The 16,748-nt window shown below is 30.9% G+C and overlaps 1 protein-coding gene across 3 annotated transcripts in view; it reads left to right on the top strand.

Moving 5' to 3' along the window:
* LOC134706352 (uncharacterized) overlaps nucleotides 1-16,748 on the top strand; it is a 61,758-nt gene that overhangs the window by 12,057 nt on the left and 32,953 nt on the right. For all 3 annotated transcript variants that reach the window (XR_010105611.1, XM_063565216.1, XM_063565217.1), the window contains exons 6-10: nucleotides 770-924; nucleotides 1,322-1,422; nucleotides 1,941-2,070; nucleotides 2,592-2,836; nucleotides 4,307-4,375. Coding sequence is in view for 2 of the 3 variants with exons in the window: in XM_063565216.1 (XP_063421286.1) it covers nucleotides 770-924; nucleotides 1,322-1,422; nucleotides 1,941-2,070; nucleotides 2,592-2,836; nucleotides 4,307-4,375 (700 nt within the window). In the remaining variant the exon portion in view is untranslated. The remainder of the gene's footprint in view (nucleotides 1-769; nucleotides 925-1,321; nucleotides 1,423-1,940; nucleotides 2,071-2,591; nucleotides 2,837-4,306; nucleotides 4,376-16,748) is intronic.

The following is a 16,748-nucleotide window of genomic DNA, read 5'->3' as shown; positions in this document are numbered from 1 at the left end:
ACATTAACCTAACTGTTTGTGTTGTACATGTGCATATGTATGTAATCAGTATCTTCCATAGATTTGATTTTCTAAAGTTAAAAGGGTGAAAATTAATTCCTTTTATGTGTATTCATGGCAACATTCTGCATTTTTTCCCCATAAAATATTGCAAAAAGGGGGGTGAACATGTCACATTTCCCCAAAAAATTTGGATCAAACTAGAATTTCAATGCCTTTGAGTGATACCTTTTTAGAAACTGTTTTCCCAAATCTTCCTAATGGTCCAATAAAAAATGGGTGTCTTTCGCCTCATTTTTTCGTAAAATCCAATCACAAAGTTTGTGCGATAAAAAGTTGGAAAAAAACAATACAATAATTGCCGGACCAATGTATGGTAGGGACATGCAAATACGGACTGTCATACAGAAAACAGCCTATATTACATACATTACATAACCTTGATGTTCATATAAACCCAATACAAAGGCTATTTTAATACTCAGCCATCCAAAAATGAATTTTATTTTACACTAGATCTCATATTTGAAAAATTCACAGGGGCCAAAATGCGAAACTACACATCTAACTGTGGAGTGCTACCATAGGTGTAAAATCTTTAATGGGATCAAAATTGAAGAAAACATGAAATATTTCAGGATTTTGTTACTGTTTGCTTGAAAAAATGAAAGAAAATCCTCACCGACTGACAGTATTTTACATGTTTTATAATGGGTTGATAAGCCTGGATGAAAAAATGAATATGAATATAAAAAAACTTGCTTTGTAGTACTGGAAAGATAAAGAAGAAAAGTTGTACCAATCTAGGGAAGCGACGTATCCTAGGGGAGTTACCTTGTGATCCAGATCAGCTGACTGATGACGATAGAGTTGTTAGTGCTAAGAAGGCTTTAGAGTTTAATGCAGAGAAGAAAAATATCACAGGTTGTTACAGCTATAACACATTTAATATACAGATGTGGAGTTAATATCTGTTCAATTGTTTATTCAGTACAAAAAGAGCAACACAATGGCTGCTCGAGTCCAAACATCAAAGAATCTACTATGAATTGAAATCTTAAATAAAGATTAGATATTTAGTAAAAGATTTGACCATATAAGGCCCTGGTGACTCCGTCCTTAACTAAATTTTTCATGAAAGTTCAAAATTAACTGAATTTGTCTCAGGAATAGAAAATATTTAAACAAGCAGATTGGTTTATTGAAGTATATAGATATAACAGAAGAAATTTGTAAATACATTTTGTATCTTGGTCATGCAAATAAAAACAAGTTTTGATGGGATTAGATTAAAAATAAAGAAATTGTATTTATTTTACAGATTTTGAAGAAGATCCTGAGGCCTTGATCAGTATACTGAATGATGAAGGAATCACAGTAACATCTTCTACAGATGACAGACAGACATTTGCAGGATCAGTGGTAGGTTTTATTTCATACTGAACCTCTTAACAGTTTGGTTAAAGATTAAAAGTAGATTAAATGGTTCATGTTTCAGGTTTTTGTGAGATTATTTGAACCAATTGGACATTTTGAACATCTGACAAGTGAACACAAAATTTATTATTGATCTATTTATTAACTATCTCTTTATTTGTTTGAAAATTGTTGAATGATTGTCATAATTCCCCAATGTAAATTAAAAGATTGTTTAAATTTAATTTTTAAATGTAAATGATAACTTGTTTAACAGTAACTCCCTGTCAATAAACACTTTATCATATATTTGTAAATAGAAGTTCCTGTTGTTAAAGAAACAGATCTAGGTGTGGAAAAACTTGGTAGTACAGAGGAAGACCAAAAAAGACGAGAACCCTACTTAAATATAAAATACATATATTTGTTTTCAATATGTTTAAGTATCCAATTGGCAAAAATGCAATCACCATTTTGAAAATTGGATTCAGGAAAAAAAATAATTATGAAAATTTATTTTACAGATTAGACCATCTTTATTGCACAATCCTCTACCAGCAAGACAGTCTTGTATATCAGCCATCACTAAGACAACATATTCCAAGACTGATACGGAAGCATTGATTCAGTCTGTCAGAGACGAGACAAGATCAGGTGAAAAAATTTGCAGATAGTTTTGTAATTTGATAATGCAAATACATGTTTAGTCTAGCAATTTAACCTTGTATTTAATTCTTACATGCTTTTGCACTGTTAAGATACTGTTTCTTGAATGGTGAGTCATTAATATTGATTGAAAGAAAAATGTTATAATTCTTGTAGTGATTTTTGAGTATCCATGTCATTCATTGTAAGGTGGCCTAGTAGTCTAAGAAGTCAAACTACTGTATCAGAAGCCTGTCAACACTGAGTTCGATTGCAACATGTGTGAGTTGTGCTTGTTTCAAATCTTCAATGACAACAATTGTCAGGTCTCCTATCAAATTCCAATGGTTCTCTCCTGGCACTCTGGCATGTCTGTCACGATTAAGCACAATAGTGTTGATAGGGGGCATTAAATACCAATAAAACAATTAATAATACATTCATTGGTGAAGCAATTGTCTTTTCAGAGCTTTGTGCTATGATTATGAATTACTCATTAATCATAACTTCATGATATATTTTCCTTTCAGATAACAAACAACCAAACAGCAAGTCACCATTCAAGACAAATGCTTCTGTGGTAACAGACTCACCATTCGGACAGAGAGTGATGAGACCAGGCAGGAATTCTATCTATGGAAATTATCATATATATCCCATGTCCAGCCCTGCTGTTACTAGACATAGAAATCTATTATCAAAACACTCCTCTCCAAGTAATGTTGTCTCTGAGCATGTACAGAAAAGTCTGAAGAAGGAACTTCACAGGGAAATGGTAAATCACAATAGTAAATTAGAAAAAAACCCAATTAGAAATGTATATAAAGTGTGTAAAAAAGCTCATTGTAAGACAACTAAAACCATGTTAGATTGGATACAAGTCATCAGTTATCACTTAAGACGGGAACTTAAAAAAGTCTAAACTAATTTCATAATATTTTTTATTAGATAAAAAGTTTAGGCTGTGGGGTTTTAGTTTTTAATGACTTTCATTCACGCTAAACATGCGAAAGATCTTGTTAAAAGTGCTAAAATCATACAAAGCATGCTCATTAAAAAAGATTTATATTTTCAAATTAATGATTCAGAACAATATAGTAAAAAAAATGTGTGTCTACAGCAAGCAAATTGATTGTTGAATTGCTGTTTCATTAATTGATAGTAAACCCCACATATTCCATTTCTAAAACAAACAAATAAATGTAATCCTGATATTTTTGTTGAATTTTTGCTTCAATGAAAGAAAACACAAATATTCCACATCTACTAGTTATTTCAGAGTTATCTCTCATTGATCATATATAAAAGTAATCAAGGGGGGAACAAAACACTTAAACAGTATAATAAGATTAAGTAATTACTGATGAGAACTGAATCAGGAACAACTGTTAAGTTACTTTAATACTCATAGGTAAATAGATAAATTCTAATCATCTATCAATTCTCATGTAAATTAAACACAACATAAGGATTGACAGAAGAAAGATCCCTACCATTAGAAAAAAACTCTTGTCATTTCGATCCAGATTTAAAGGACTTTTACTGTTTGAACCAAGGAAATTTTTCACATAAATCACTAACTCAAAAATGCTTGTATTGTTTTTTTTTATTCAAATCATTGTTAGGATTGTTAAATTGAAACTATCTTTTAGTTTTGGTTATTTTCTAGATAGTTGTTCAAGAGTTTTAATTGTCAGATTTAAGTAATTTTTCAATATTGTTTTCATAATATGATTTCACTTGGATTCATTTACTAAAAACTTTACATTAATGTTGAAATTGGTGAATATTACACACTTTTATTATTAAAAAAAATATATCAAATATGTCATTCAAAAGTTGTGGGCCTTTGACAGTTAGATAAATAAAATTCATTTTTTAAATGTTATGTACTAGCTTTAGTAAGCTTGTGTTTTTTTTAAGCTCAACACTGTTGGGATTGTTGAATGTTGACTTTTTATTTTGAAATTTGTTTGGTTTGTCCTTCCAGATTAATTGGATTTGAACAGTCATATTTGAAACAAAATTTATACTTTTAAGGTACCATCATATATTTGTTTTCTACAGAGCAATTTTATTTGCTTCTAATGAAATGCATTCTTATTGAATATTTCATTTTATTTTTGCAACAGTTTCAATATGCACATCGAGGGTGTTTCATGCAATTTTGGTGCAGCTGTTTATTTTATACTGTTTTGTATATCACATATTCCTTGTTTTGCAAACTTTTGAATATATGTTTTAGCACAAGTCTGTGAAGTGGTCAGATGTTCTAGAAAGTTGCACTTATTACAGTCCATGTGCTGTTCCGAAGGTAATGTTTAATTTTAATTTTAATGGTAAAATAAGTTACTGTGAGAGGTCACCAACAGTTCAGGTGAAATCAAAGTTGTAAGAAATAGTCTCTGCATTTGTAAAGATCAATTAAACACAGGAAGCCTTGTTCAGACATTTTAGTCTTGTTATTCTTTTCACTCTATATCCCAAATAATAAGTATGCAATGATAATTTGCATAACTCTTTTAAAATGTGGTGCAAGCATTCAATAAATTTTATGAATAATCATTATTGTTTTTCCTTCATTAAATTTTGCTAAATGTATCTTATACTGCTTTTACTCCACTTTTATCCTAGTACAACATTACTGAGTCAGAAAGCATGTTGTCCATTTATCTATAATACAGGCATCTTATGTTGGTTTCATCATTAGAGTTCCAAAGATTAGATTTAGGTTGACATAAAGTGATATTAACATTTCCAGTCATACAATACAATAAAAGGTACAAAAAACAACCTGGCAAAAGTTTGAAATGTATGTACAAATAAACCATGGCACTAGTAAAATGAATGACATGTCATTTTCAATATTGAGACACTGTCTGTGAGGTACATATCCCCTTTTTCCTGTCTTTTGATGACCATGATTACCATAGGGTTAAACACTAACACAGAAATAATGTTGGTCATTTCATTCTTGGCTGAAAACTGAAGGTTAAACCAATAATTGCATAATGTTTGGTATGTTTCTCAGTAACAGCTTGGTTAATACACAAAAAAAAAAATGAATTCGGTGACCCTATGATTTTCTTATATCAATGAAATAGAAATTTTTGTATCAATTTCCAAGAAAAATCTATGGATTGGTAATCATTTAAAAAACACAAAAAAACGCTGAAATTATGTGCTTTCTTTAATACCAATGTTAACCTATCATTAAAGAATTGATTGATTAGATATAGGAAGATTTGGTATGAGTGCCAATGAGACAACTCTCCATCCAAATAACAATTTATAAAAGTAAACTATTATAGGTCAAGGTACGGCCTTGAACATGGAGCCTTGGCTCACACTGAACAGCAAGCTATAAAGGGCCCCAAAAATCAGTAATGTAAAACCATTCAAACAGGAAAAACCAACAGTCTAATCTATATAAAAACAAGAAACATTATGAAGTATTATTTCAGAAAATTAAAGAAGTACTGGCATTATTTTCTAATTTTAAAAGTTCAAAAAGCAAAGTTGTATGCAAATTTTACTAAAAGCTGTGCTTTTCTACCTTGACCTTAATTTAGAGAAATACTTGTTAATTTCAAGATTGTTCCCTAAACAACTGAAATGATTTCATCATGACTTATTGTTCCACTGTGAAGTTTAGTTCTAAGATATACAATTCTAAATATAAGAAAGAAGATAGACCAATCTCACTAGCTTTAGAATAAAAAAGTGTGAGAAACATAAAAACTGGGTTTGATGATTATATAAATGATCTGTATTAAAAGCTTTAGGAATCTATTGGCTTTAAGTTTATATAAATACAACCACAAACTGGCAGAATCTATTTAAAGTCATGTTTATGCAAACAATACCCATGAACTGTGGCAGACACTTAGTACCTGATTCGACTTTGTCTTTTGTCCTGAAAATAATGTCTTGCCAAAGAAAGTTTTAGGTATAGCCATGCCAAATTTAAGTTTATCACACCAATAATTATAACATGGATAGTGCTTCAAAGACAGCTGTAGTACTCTGTAACCTTATAGTTATAGTAAATTGTGGTCTTCCGATCTTTTTCCCATAGTAATTTTTGGCATTGATTGCTATCTATGTTGTGTTTGATCATTATGAACAGAAATTAAAATCAAATGAATAAAGTGCTTGCTTTCTTATTGTTGCCAGTGAATACAAACCTGCCTAACATATTTAACATACAGGTAGTTATAGGGATATGCTAACAACAAAATCAGATGTTGAAATGAAAACATAATTTCTAAAGTATTTTATTATAGTAAGATTGATATAAAAGATATTTGGTTTGTAATGTAAACAATGATCCAGAGAATTTATTACTGATATCCCACAAGTTATTATCATTTGAAAATTAAGATAAATTTATAAGTTTTATTAACGAATGAAAACAGGTGTTAATCCATCTCTCATTGTTCCCTGTAATAGAAACAAGAAAGGATAAACATGATAAGAAAGATGTATTACAAAGAAGATAATCTATACAGCTAAACATGTTAAACATTTGACCATTTCATAGATAATTCAAGACCTATTATATAAAATATTTGAGGTTTTTATAACAGATATAATATGATAAAATACAATAAACAACCATACACTCTATTAAATGATTGATCAATTATAAACTGGTTACCTCATCCAGTGTTTTTATTTTTAATTTAGAAACCATCAGCTGTCTAGATTTTCAATCAGTTTATTAGGAGCCTGTCTTTAGTTCTAATTTTTTCTTCAAAATATAAATTTTAATGGCACCAATGCCTTGCTGAGAAATGAAATTAAAACTATGTACTTTTCCCCATTATTTACTCCAGTATCTATAAGTACTTCTGTGTGATTTATGTAGTAAAGGGAAAGCCAATATTAAGGTGCTATAAACTGTTTTAACACTGATACTTATCTCCAGTATATTAATTTCATAATTTAGTACATAAATATTTTTGACACAATCTTTATGGCACCTCAATAGATGAAGATGATAAAATAGAATTCTCAACACATGCTAATATCATTAAAAATTGACAACTGTTGTATATTAGAGTCTCTGGTTGTTTACTTTGATTTCATGGTCTTTTGACAAACTGTCAGACTCCCCAGGGGGTGCCAATGTTCCCAGTGCCATTATCTATGGTAAAGTAATAGGGTTCATGTCTGTGTGAAAATTAGAAAAAGATTGATATAAAAAACAAATCTTTGTTTATTTGAAAAACAATTATTGAATGTTTTAATGGCTTTGATGTCCCTGAATCTTGTCCACCCTACTGAGTAAAAAATCATTATTGATTGATTTGAATATCAGCTCAATCATTGAAACCAAAAAAACTTTCTTCCAGAAAATATTTTTTTATCTTCATATTTTGTGTAAATTGTCATAAAGGCAAACAGGTATGCAATATGGTTAACAAATTTTATCTTTATTTATACAAGTTGTACAGAGCTTTTTATTTCAGGAAAGAAAAAAATATAGGCTAACCATGCTATGTCCCTTGAAAAAAAGAAATTTGATGTCTGAAATAAATATATATATATCCTCACTAAAATTTGTTGAATTCCTATACTTCACCAGAGACACTATTGACCATTTAAGAATCCACAACCACAGTGCACTATCATGACTATTGACCATTGAAGATAACATAGTCCCTATTGACCAATGAAGACCTCATTGTCTCTTTTGACCATTGAAGAGTCCATAGTCACTATTGACCATTTAAGAAACCATGGTCACTTGACCATTGAAGAACCCACATTAAGAACCCACAATGTCACTGTTGACCATTGAAGAATCCACAATGTCACTGTTGACCATTAAAGAACCCACAGTAACGTTTGACCATTGTAGAACCCATAGTCTCTATTCATTGACCATTGAAGAACGGATGGTAAGAGAAGATCTCCCTGGAATTGACAAAAAATTACAAGGATGAATATTTTATCGAGGACAGCTGCATAGATACAGAAAATGTTTTGATTTTTATCTTGCTAAATTATGATCATTAGCTGACAGAAAAGTTAAACAGATTTTATATGTAATTAGTAAGGAGCTATAAATCAGCGCGAGAGTTGACAGATAGCTTGTGGCAATATGGGTGGTCTACATGGTCAAAAAACAGGATTAATGGAAGCACCCTCTTTGCAGTGTAAGTCGATACCCCTCTCAAGACAGTTGGCCCACACACAGAACTTTCTGTAAATTTAAACATGCTGTTTCTATTAAAAAGAAACAATATGTTTGTTTATACTGCTGGGACAGTGATAGTTATTTATCGGTTTTGGTGTAGGTCTTGAAATGGGTATCTTTTTTGGCAGTATGGTCATGGAATGATTAGATTCAAACTTTATTTTCAATTGGGGCAAAAAATAATAAAGTAATAAAATGGTTGGATACCATCAGATTGCAGATTCTATATTCTATTTGTAATCTAATCGTTAAAAAGTTATCATTGTTCAGTATACATGGTATAAGTACTCTAACAGGACACCTACATGCCAGAATCTATCCTACATTATCCCCCATACAATAAAGTTGAAATTTTCCATCATCTCAAATTGTCATCTTCATTTTTGTTGAATGTCTGTTTGCCATGGATAATTTGTTTTATAGGTATGAAAGCATTTATTGTTCACAATTATTACCAAATGCTTAAAGCTAGTTCATGCTGATCTTTTGGTAAATAAGACATCTACTAAATGAATGGCAGCATAAGTACCAATTCCAAAGCTTATCTAGGAATTCCACATTAAACTTGTCACTTGATTTTGTTGAATTTTATTTGTTTTTATTATACGCCCGGTGTCATATGGTATTTTGAACCCCCTAAAAATTGAACCCGGGGTCAAAATACCATGCGATAAAATGACCCCGGGGTCATTATACCACATGGTATTTTGACCCTGGGGTCATTTTTCTCATATGGTATTTTGAACCCCCTGCGGTATATTGAACCCCCCTTTTTTTGAGAAATTGTGTTGCAGATAATCTTTTTTACAATTTATTAGCTATTATTTTTTTTAATTTGAGGTTTTGAGTAGGGGGGTTCAATATACCGCAGGGGGGTCAAAATACCATGGCTATGTAAAATTTTGCAAAATATCTTTTCCAGTATGCTAAATACATACAAACTACTTATTGGAGTATTATAACTTTGTTAAGGAGTTAGAATAGCTTGGATTTTTGAAATTCAAGGTCCATAGTAGGGGGTTCAATATACCGCAGGGGGGTCAAAATACCATGGCTTAGTAAAATTTTGCAAAATATCTTTTCCAGTATGCTAAATACATACAAACTACTTATTGGAGTATTATAACTTTGTTAAGGAGTTAGAATAGCTTGGATTTTTGAAATTCAAGGTCCATAGTAGGGGGTTCAATATACCGCAGGGGGGTCAAAATACCATGGCTTAGTAAAATTTTGAAAAATATCTTTTCCAGTATGTTAAATACATACAAACTACTTATTGGAGTATTATAACTATGTTAAGGAGTTAGAATAGCTAGAATTTTTGAAAATTAAGGTCTATGGTAGGGGGTTCAATATACCGCAGGGGAATTTTTGAAATTTAAGGTCTATGGTAGGGGGTTCAATATACCGCAGGGGGTCAAAATACCATGGAAATTAATTTTTTTCAAAATATCTTTTTCAGCATGTTAAATGCATACAAACTATTTATTAAAGTATTATTACTATTTTAAGGAGTTAGAATAGCTAGAATTTTTGAAATTTAAGGTCTATGGAAGGGGGTTGAATATACCACAGGGAAGTCAAAATACCATGGCTAAGTAAAATTTTCAAAATATCTTTTCAAGCTTGTTAAATACATACAAACTACTTATTGGAGTATTATTACTATGTTAAGGAGTTAGAATAGCAAGATTTTTTGAAATTTAAGGTCTATGGAAGGGGGTTCAATATATCGCAGGGGGGTCAAAATACCATGGCTAAGTAAAATTTTCAAAATATCTTTTCCAGCATGTTAAATGCATACAAACTACTTATTGAAGTATTGTCACTATGTTAAGAAGTAAGAATAGCTAGAATTTTTGAAATTTAAGGTCTATGGTAGGGGGTTCAATATACTGCAGGGGGGTCAAAATACCATGGCTAAGTAAAATTTTCAAAATATCTTTTCCAGCTTGTTAAATACATACAAACTACTTATTGGAGTATTATTACTATGTTTAGGAGTTAGAATAGCTAGAATTTTTGAAATTTAAGGTCTATAATAGGGTTCAATATACAGCAGTGGGGTATATTGAACCCCCTACCATAGATAGACCTTCAATTTCAAAAATTCTAGCTATTCTAACCCTGTAACATAGTATTAATACTCCAATTTGTAGTTTGAATGCATTTAAAAATGCTTGAAAAGATATTTTGAAAATTTTACTTAGCCATGTTATTTTGAAGAAAAAAAAAATCCATGGTATTTTGACCCCCCCCCCTTTTCCATGGTATATTGAACCCCCTCCTATAGACCTTGAATTTTAAAAATCCAAGTTTTTCTTACTCCTTAACATACTTTCAATACTCCAATAAGTACTTTGTATGTATTAAACATGCTGGAAAAGATATTTTGAAAATTTTACTTAGCCATGTTATTTTGACCCCACTACCATGTATATTGAGCCCCCTATTATACATCTCAAGACCTTTAATGTTAAAATATCTTGCTACTGTAACTCCTTTACATATTTATTATACTCTAATAAGTAGTTTGCATTTATTTTATTAGGTTGAAAAGATGTTTTGAAAATTTTACTTTTTAGATTAACTGAGCCATGGTAATTTGACCCCCTCCCCCTTTTTTACCATGGAGAATTAAAACTTAAGTCTACAATTCTATATAAATATTTTAAATTTCAAAAAATTAAAGTGTCCAAGCTACATGGTCTAGTTATAATGCTTTAAGAAGGTTTTTTCAATGAAATTTTGTTGGTTAAGACTTCAGAGCACTTATATATACCAAGCAAATATTTTTCTTTCAACCAATCAAAAAATTGACCTCCCCTTCTTGTATTAATGATTTTTAATATTTGATTAGCTTTTATATAATGTTAAATGTTTTATTAATCATCTAGAATGAAAAAAACAGGGGGGTTCAATTTACCATGGGGGTTCAATTTTCCATACAGGGGGGGGGGGGTTCAATTTACCATAGCGGTATTTTGACCCTGGGGTCATTTTACCATGGGGTTCAAAATACCATATGACACCGAGACGGGACGTATTATGGTATACCGTTGTCCGTCCCTTTCGTTTTTTTTTAATTTCAGATTTTAAGTTTTGGATTTATAGGGCTTTATTCATAAAAAAAGGGGGATTTTTAACACTTCGGACAATAACTCAAAAAGGCTTTCACCAATGTCCATGAAACTTTGGTGAATTGTTTATATCTTTTGATGTAAGCTCCCTTTCAATTTTCATAAATTTCAGATTTTAAGTTTTGGATTTATGGGGCTTTATTCATAAAAAAGGGGGAATTTTTAACACTTCGGACAATAACTCAAAAAGGCTTTTACCAATGTCCATGAAACTTTGGTGAATTGTTTATATCTATTGATGTAACTCATTGTAAGCTCCCTTTCAATTTTTATAAATTTCAGATTTTAAGTTTTGGATTTATGGGGCTTTATTCATAAAAAAAGGGGGATTTTTAACACTTTGGACAATAACTCAAAAAGGCTTTCACCAATGTCCATGAAACTTTGGTGAATTGTTTATATATATTGATGTAAGCTCCCTTTCAATTCTTATAAATTTAAGATTTTACATTTCCGTGTTATGAATTTTTATGCTGAAAAAAGGGGGGATTTTCCAATAAAAGACAAGTTAAAAGAGCAACGGGCGTATCATGCGCTAAAGCGCAGCCCTTTATTTCAAAATATAGTGATATTGTCAATGTTTATGCCCTTCAGCCCTTGATTGAAATAATATTTTTCTGGCCTGTGTCTACTTGTGATAGATCATTTTTGATTTCTATAAAGTTTCAATACTATCAGTACATATCAGTTTTGTTGGCTATTTTGAAACCCTTTTCCCCTAGGTCATGGGAGCGACTTTGAATTAAGTTGCAATGTTGCTGTTCATCAGATTGTCTTTTTCTGAATTGCCTGCTGACATGCAAGACATCTCTGTGTCATCAGTTTATTTAGCTTACAAATCAGTTTTTTTCTCTCCCTCAGTTGAACTTTTTATAAAAGTACATAATTGTAAACAGTAACATCCTGTGTGGTTAATTGTAGGAGTATAAAATATACAATGAATAATGAATAAATTTAACTAATCTACCTGCTAATAATCAGCATGAGTAGATAGTAGGAGGATATTATATAATATGTCTTTGTCATGGGGAAGGCAGACAATATTAAAACAGTGAAAATGCCTCATTGAATATTCCCATTAAATGTTTGTTTTTTCATGTATGTGTGTTTATACAAATTGGGGAAACCATTTCTATTTTACATGTATTTTTTGTTTGTTAAAGGGGTTTGGTAAGGGTAGTGGTGTAGAAGTTTGTTCTGATTCTGATTATAAATAAATCAAGTAAATCCATACATTTTAATCACAACATGACAATCTAGTCGATATGACATTACATCCTTGTATTAAAGTTGGACATTGAAGATTCAATATGACATTGTAGTTACTTGGACATTGTAGAAACAACATGACATCCTATTCACTTGTAATTTGTAGATAAAACATGACACCCTTGTTACATGTTCATTGATGAAACAATATGACATTCTTATGATATTGTCATTGTAGATAAACCATGACACCCTAATAACTTGGTAGTTGTAGGTTCACCTTGACAGCCTAATTATTTGTACAATGAAGATACAACATGACACCCTGGTTACTTGAACATTGTTGACACAACATGACATCATAATCATTTGATCATTGATTATACAATATGACATTGTAGTTACTTGCATATTGTAGATACAATATGACATTGTAGTTACTTGCATATTGTAGATACAACATGACATTGTAGTTACTTGCATATTGTAGTTACAATATGAGATTGTAGTTACTTGCACATTGTAGATACAATATGACATTGTAGTTACTTGCACATTGTAGATACAACATGACATTGTAGTTACTTGCATATTGTAGATACAATATGACATTGTAGTTACTTGCACATTGTAGATACAATATGACATTGTAGTTACTTGCACATTGTAGATACAACATGACATTGTAGTTACTTGCATATTGTAGATACAATATGACATTGTAGTTACTTGCACATTGTAGATACAACATGACATTGTAGTTACTTGCACATTGTAGATACAATATGACATTGTAGTTACTTGCACATTGTAGATACAACATGACATTGTAGTTACTTGCACATTGTAGATACAATATGACATTGTAGTTACTTGCATATTGTAGATACAACATGCCATTGTAGTTACTAGAACATTGTAGATACAACATGACATTGTAGTTACTTGAACATTGTAGATACAACATGAAATTGTAGTTACTTCAACTTACTTGCACATTGTAGATACAACATGAAATTGTAGTTACTTCAACTTACTTGCACATTGTAGAAACAATATGACACCCTGATTACTTAGACATTGTAGACACAACATGACATTGTAGTTACTTGCACATTGTAGAAACAATATGACATTTTAGTCAATTCGACATTGTCGGTACTACATGACAAACTATTCTCTTGGACATTGGAGATACATTTTAAAGTTGTAGTTAATTGCTATATTCAGTATGCCCACTGCAAATTTGATGATAGGCAATTAAAAAAAATGTTTTTTTACATAAAAACTGCATTTAAATGGAGATAATTGAAAAAAAAATATAACAGATAAGCGATAGATATCAACTTACCAACACAAAAACATTAAAAGAGAAATAACTGTATCATGTGATAAAACATTGATGTCTATTTCATTCCAGATTTGTACTGGTTATTTTCTATTAACCTAGCTAGCCCAGCGTGTCTACTCTGTGAATATCAGTTTTCCAAAAAATAAATTACAGCACATTCATCCCTTGAAACGCATTTAAAACAATACTTGTACATTATAACATGTGAAGGGATGTAATGAACTTGTTTTTATTTACTTGTCCAGAAAAATTTTGCTGTTAAAAATTTATAGATTTTTCGGTAATATTGAATTATATTTTATTTAATATTTCCTCTGAATGACAAGCTAGTGTTAAATGAAGATTACATGTTTCTGTTGAAATTCAATCTTTTTCATATCTAGATAAGTCAATAGATATACCATTGATGTTACACATTTTATTTATTGAGTTTAAAATGCTGCAACTAAGCATTATAAGACTAAGCTGTCTTTTGGAGAAAACACCTGAAATCATGAAGTGGAATTTTTGGCAGAAACCTTGAAATCCATTGAGTCATCAGTGATAATTGTCTTAAAGAACATCTGTATGATAATTCCTACTGTTTATGAGTAGATACAATTAATATCATCCTATAAAACATGTCAAGTGCTAACGTTCTCTGGAGAGAAAGGCATTCTGGGAAATGTTGACTTGGTTATCAAACTTCATGCTACAGGTGTCTGTTGAAGAAAAGTGAAGTTTTTCTTCTATCATCACACAATGACCATTTCTTGGGCATCTTAAAGTCATATGAAACGAGTGGGTGGTGAAAAATAATGTTTGTCCAATTCTTGAACCAATGCATGTATACATCATAAACTTAGTGCTCTGTGCGAGATTTTATCATTATTTTCGCAAATATATCATGTAATCGTCAAATTTTTTGCACTCTGTTTGTTATGATTTATCAAATATGTCTGCGCATTAAATGCCGTTTTTTGAAGCCGAGTTTTACCGATTGTCACCTTATTCTATTCTATAGTAAACAAATAACAAAAGCATGGGTATTGAGCACGTGTTTAACATGTATAATCAGATATTTGTTTATTTCAATGACAGATCCATGCATATTGTGGTCAACGGATTTTTACGAGAAGGGTTACGCTCGGGTCACTATGCATACAGAAAATATGTTGGCGAATTGCTTCCTGGAAGCAAGCAATTAAAAATAAGTAAACTTCTTCTAAATGTGAACAAATTAAAGAATTTTCCTCAGAAAAAAGTATATGTACATAAGTTGTAATTAGTTATAAAAAAACATATGCATATTTTTTTTTAATTTGAGGTTTCTTATGACTTTAATTTTACAATGAATTTTTTTCCCCCTAAAGTTCTACAAATATATCCATAAATTTGCTATTTATGGTTAAGGTACCTTTACTATGCTTCATCTTTAAAAGTTGATAAGGAGATTCAAAACATGCTTTTTCATAAAACTAAATTAATTATGTTATGCATGAACTCAGTCAAAGGAATTTGAAATGGTAAATTATTTAAGGATAAGAGCAGTGACCAATGTTTGTACAATATGGATGCACAAACTGACAATTAAAAACCTGATGGTTGGTAAAGGGAGAGGGATAGACAAAGCAGCCATTAAAGTTGTATGTGTTATCAAATAAAGCAGTGGTTTCACAATCCTCTGTTTAATCATAGTGTGATCATAGAGAGAAGTTGTAACACAATCCTATGTTTCAGTGTGATCACAGAAATCAGTGGTTACTCAATTCTCAGTTCTAGTGTCATCATAGAAAGCAGTGTTTACTCAATCCTCTATTGGTGTGATCAAAGATAGAAGTGGTCACTCAATTTTTGAATGTGATAAAAGAAACCACTGGTTATTCAATACTCTGTTTGAATGTGATAAGAGAAACCACTGGTTATTCTATACTCTGTTTAAATGTTACAAGAGAATCCACTGGTTATTCAATACTCTGTTTGAATGTGATAAGAGAAACCACTGGTTATTCAATACTCTGTTTTAATGTGATAAGAGAAACCACTGATTATTCTATACTCTGTTTAAATGTGATAAGAGAAACCACTGGTTATTCATTACTCTGTTTAAATGTGATAAGAGAAACCACTGGTTATTCAATACTCTGTCTGAATGTGATAAGAGAAACCGCTGGTTATTCAATACTCTGTTTAAGTGTGATAATAGAAACCACTGGTTATTCAATACTCTGTTTTAGTGTGATAAGAGAACCCACTGGTTATTCAAAACTCTGTTTTAATGTGATAAGAGAACCCACTGGTTATTCAATACTCTGTTTTAGTGTGATCAGAGAAACCACTGGTTATTCAATATTCTGTTTTAATGTGATAAGAAAACCCACTGGTTATTCAATACTCTGTTTTAGTGTGATCAGAGAAACCACTGGTTATTCAATATTCTGTTTTAATGTGATAAGAGAACCCACTGGTTATTCAATACTCTGTTTTTATGTGATAAGAGAAACTACTGGTTATTCAATACTCTGTTTTAGTGTGTTCAAAGAAACCACTGGTTATTCAAAACTTTGTTTAAATGTGATAAGAGAATCCACTGGTTATTCAATACTCTGTCTGAATGTGATAAGAGAATCCACTGGTTATTCAATACTCTGTTTTAATGTGATAAGAGAAACCACTGATTATTCTATACTCTGTTTAAATGTTACAAGAGAATCCACTGGTTATTCAATACTCTGTTTGAATGTGATAAGAGAAATCAGTAGTTATTCATTACTCTGTTTAAATGTGATAAGAGAAACCACTG

The sequence above is a fragment of the Mytilus trossulus genome, chromosome 2 (assembly GCF_036588685.1).
Source record: "Mytilus trossulus isolate FHL-02 chromosome 2, PNRI_Mtr1.1.1.hap1, whole genome shotgun sequence".
NCBI classification, from domain to species: domain Eukaryota; kingdom Metazoa; phylum Mollusca; class Bivalvia; order Mytilida; family Mytilidae; genus Mytilus; species Mytilus trossulus.
The sequence above is the reverse complement of the archived record's forward strand: the minus strand, read 5'-3'. Positions and strand labels throughout refer to the sequence as shown.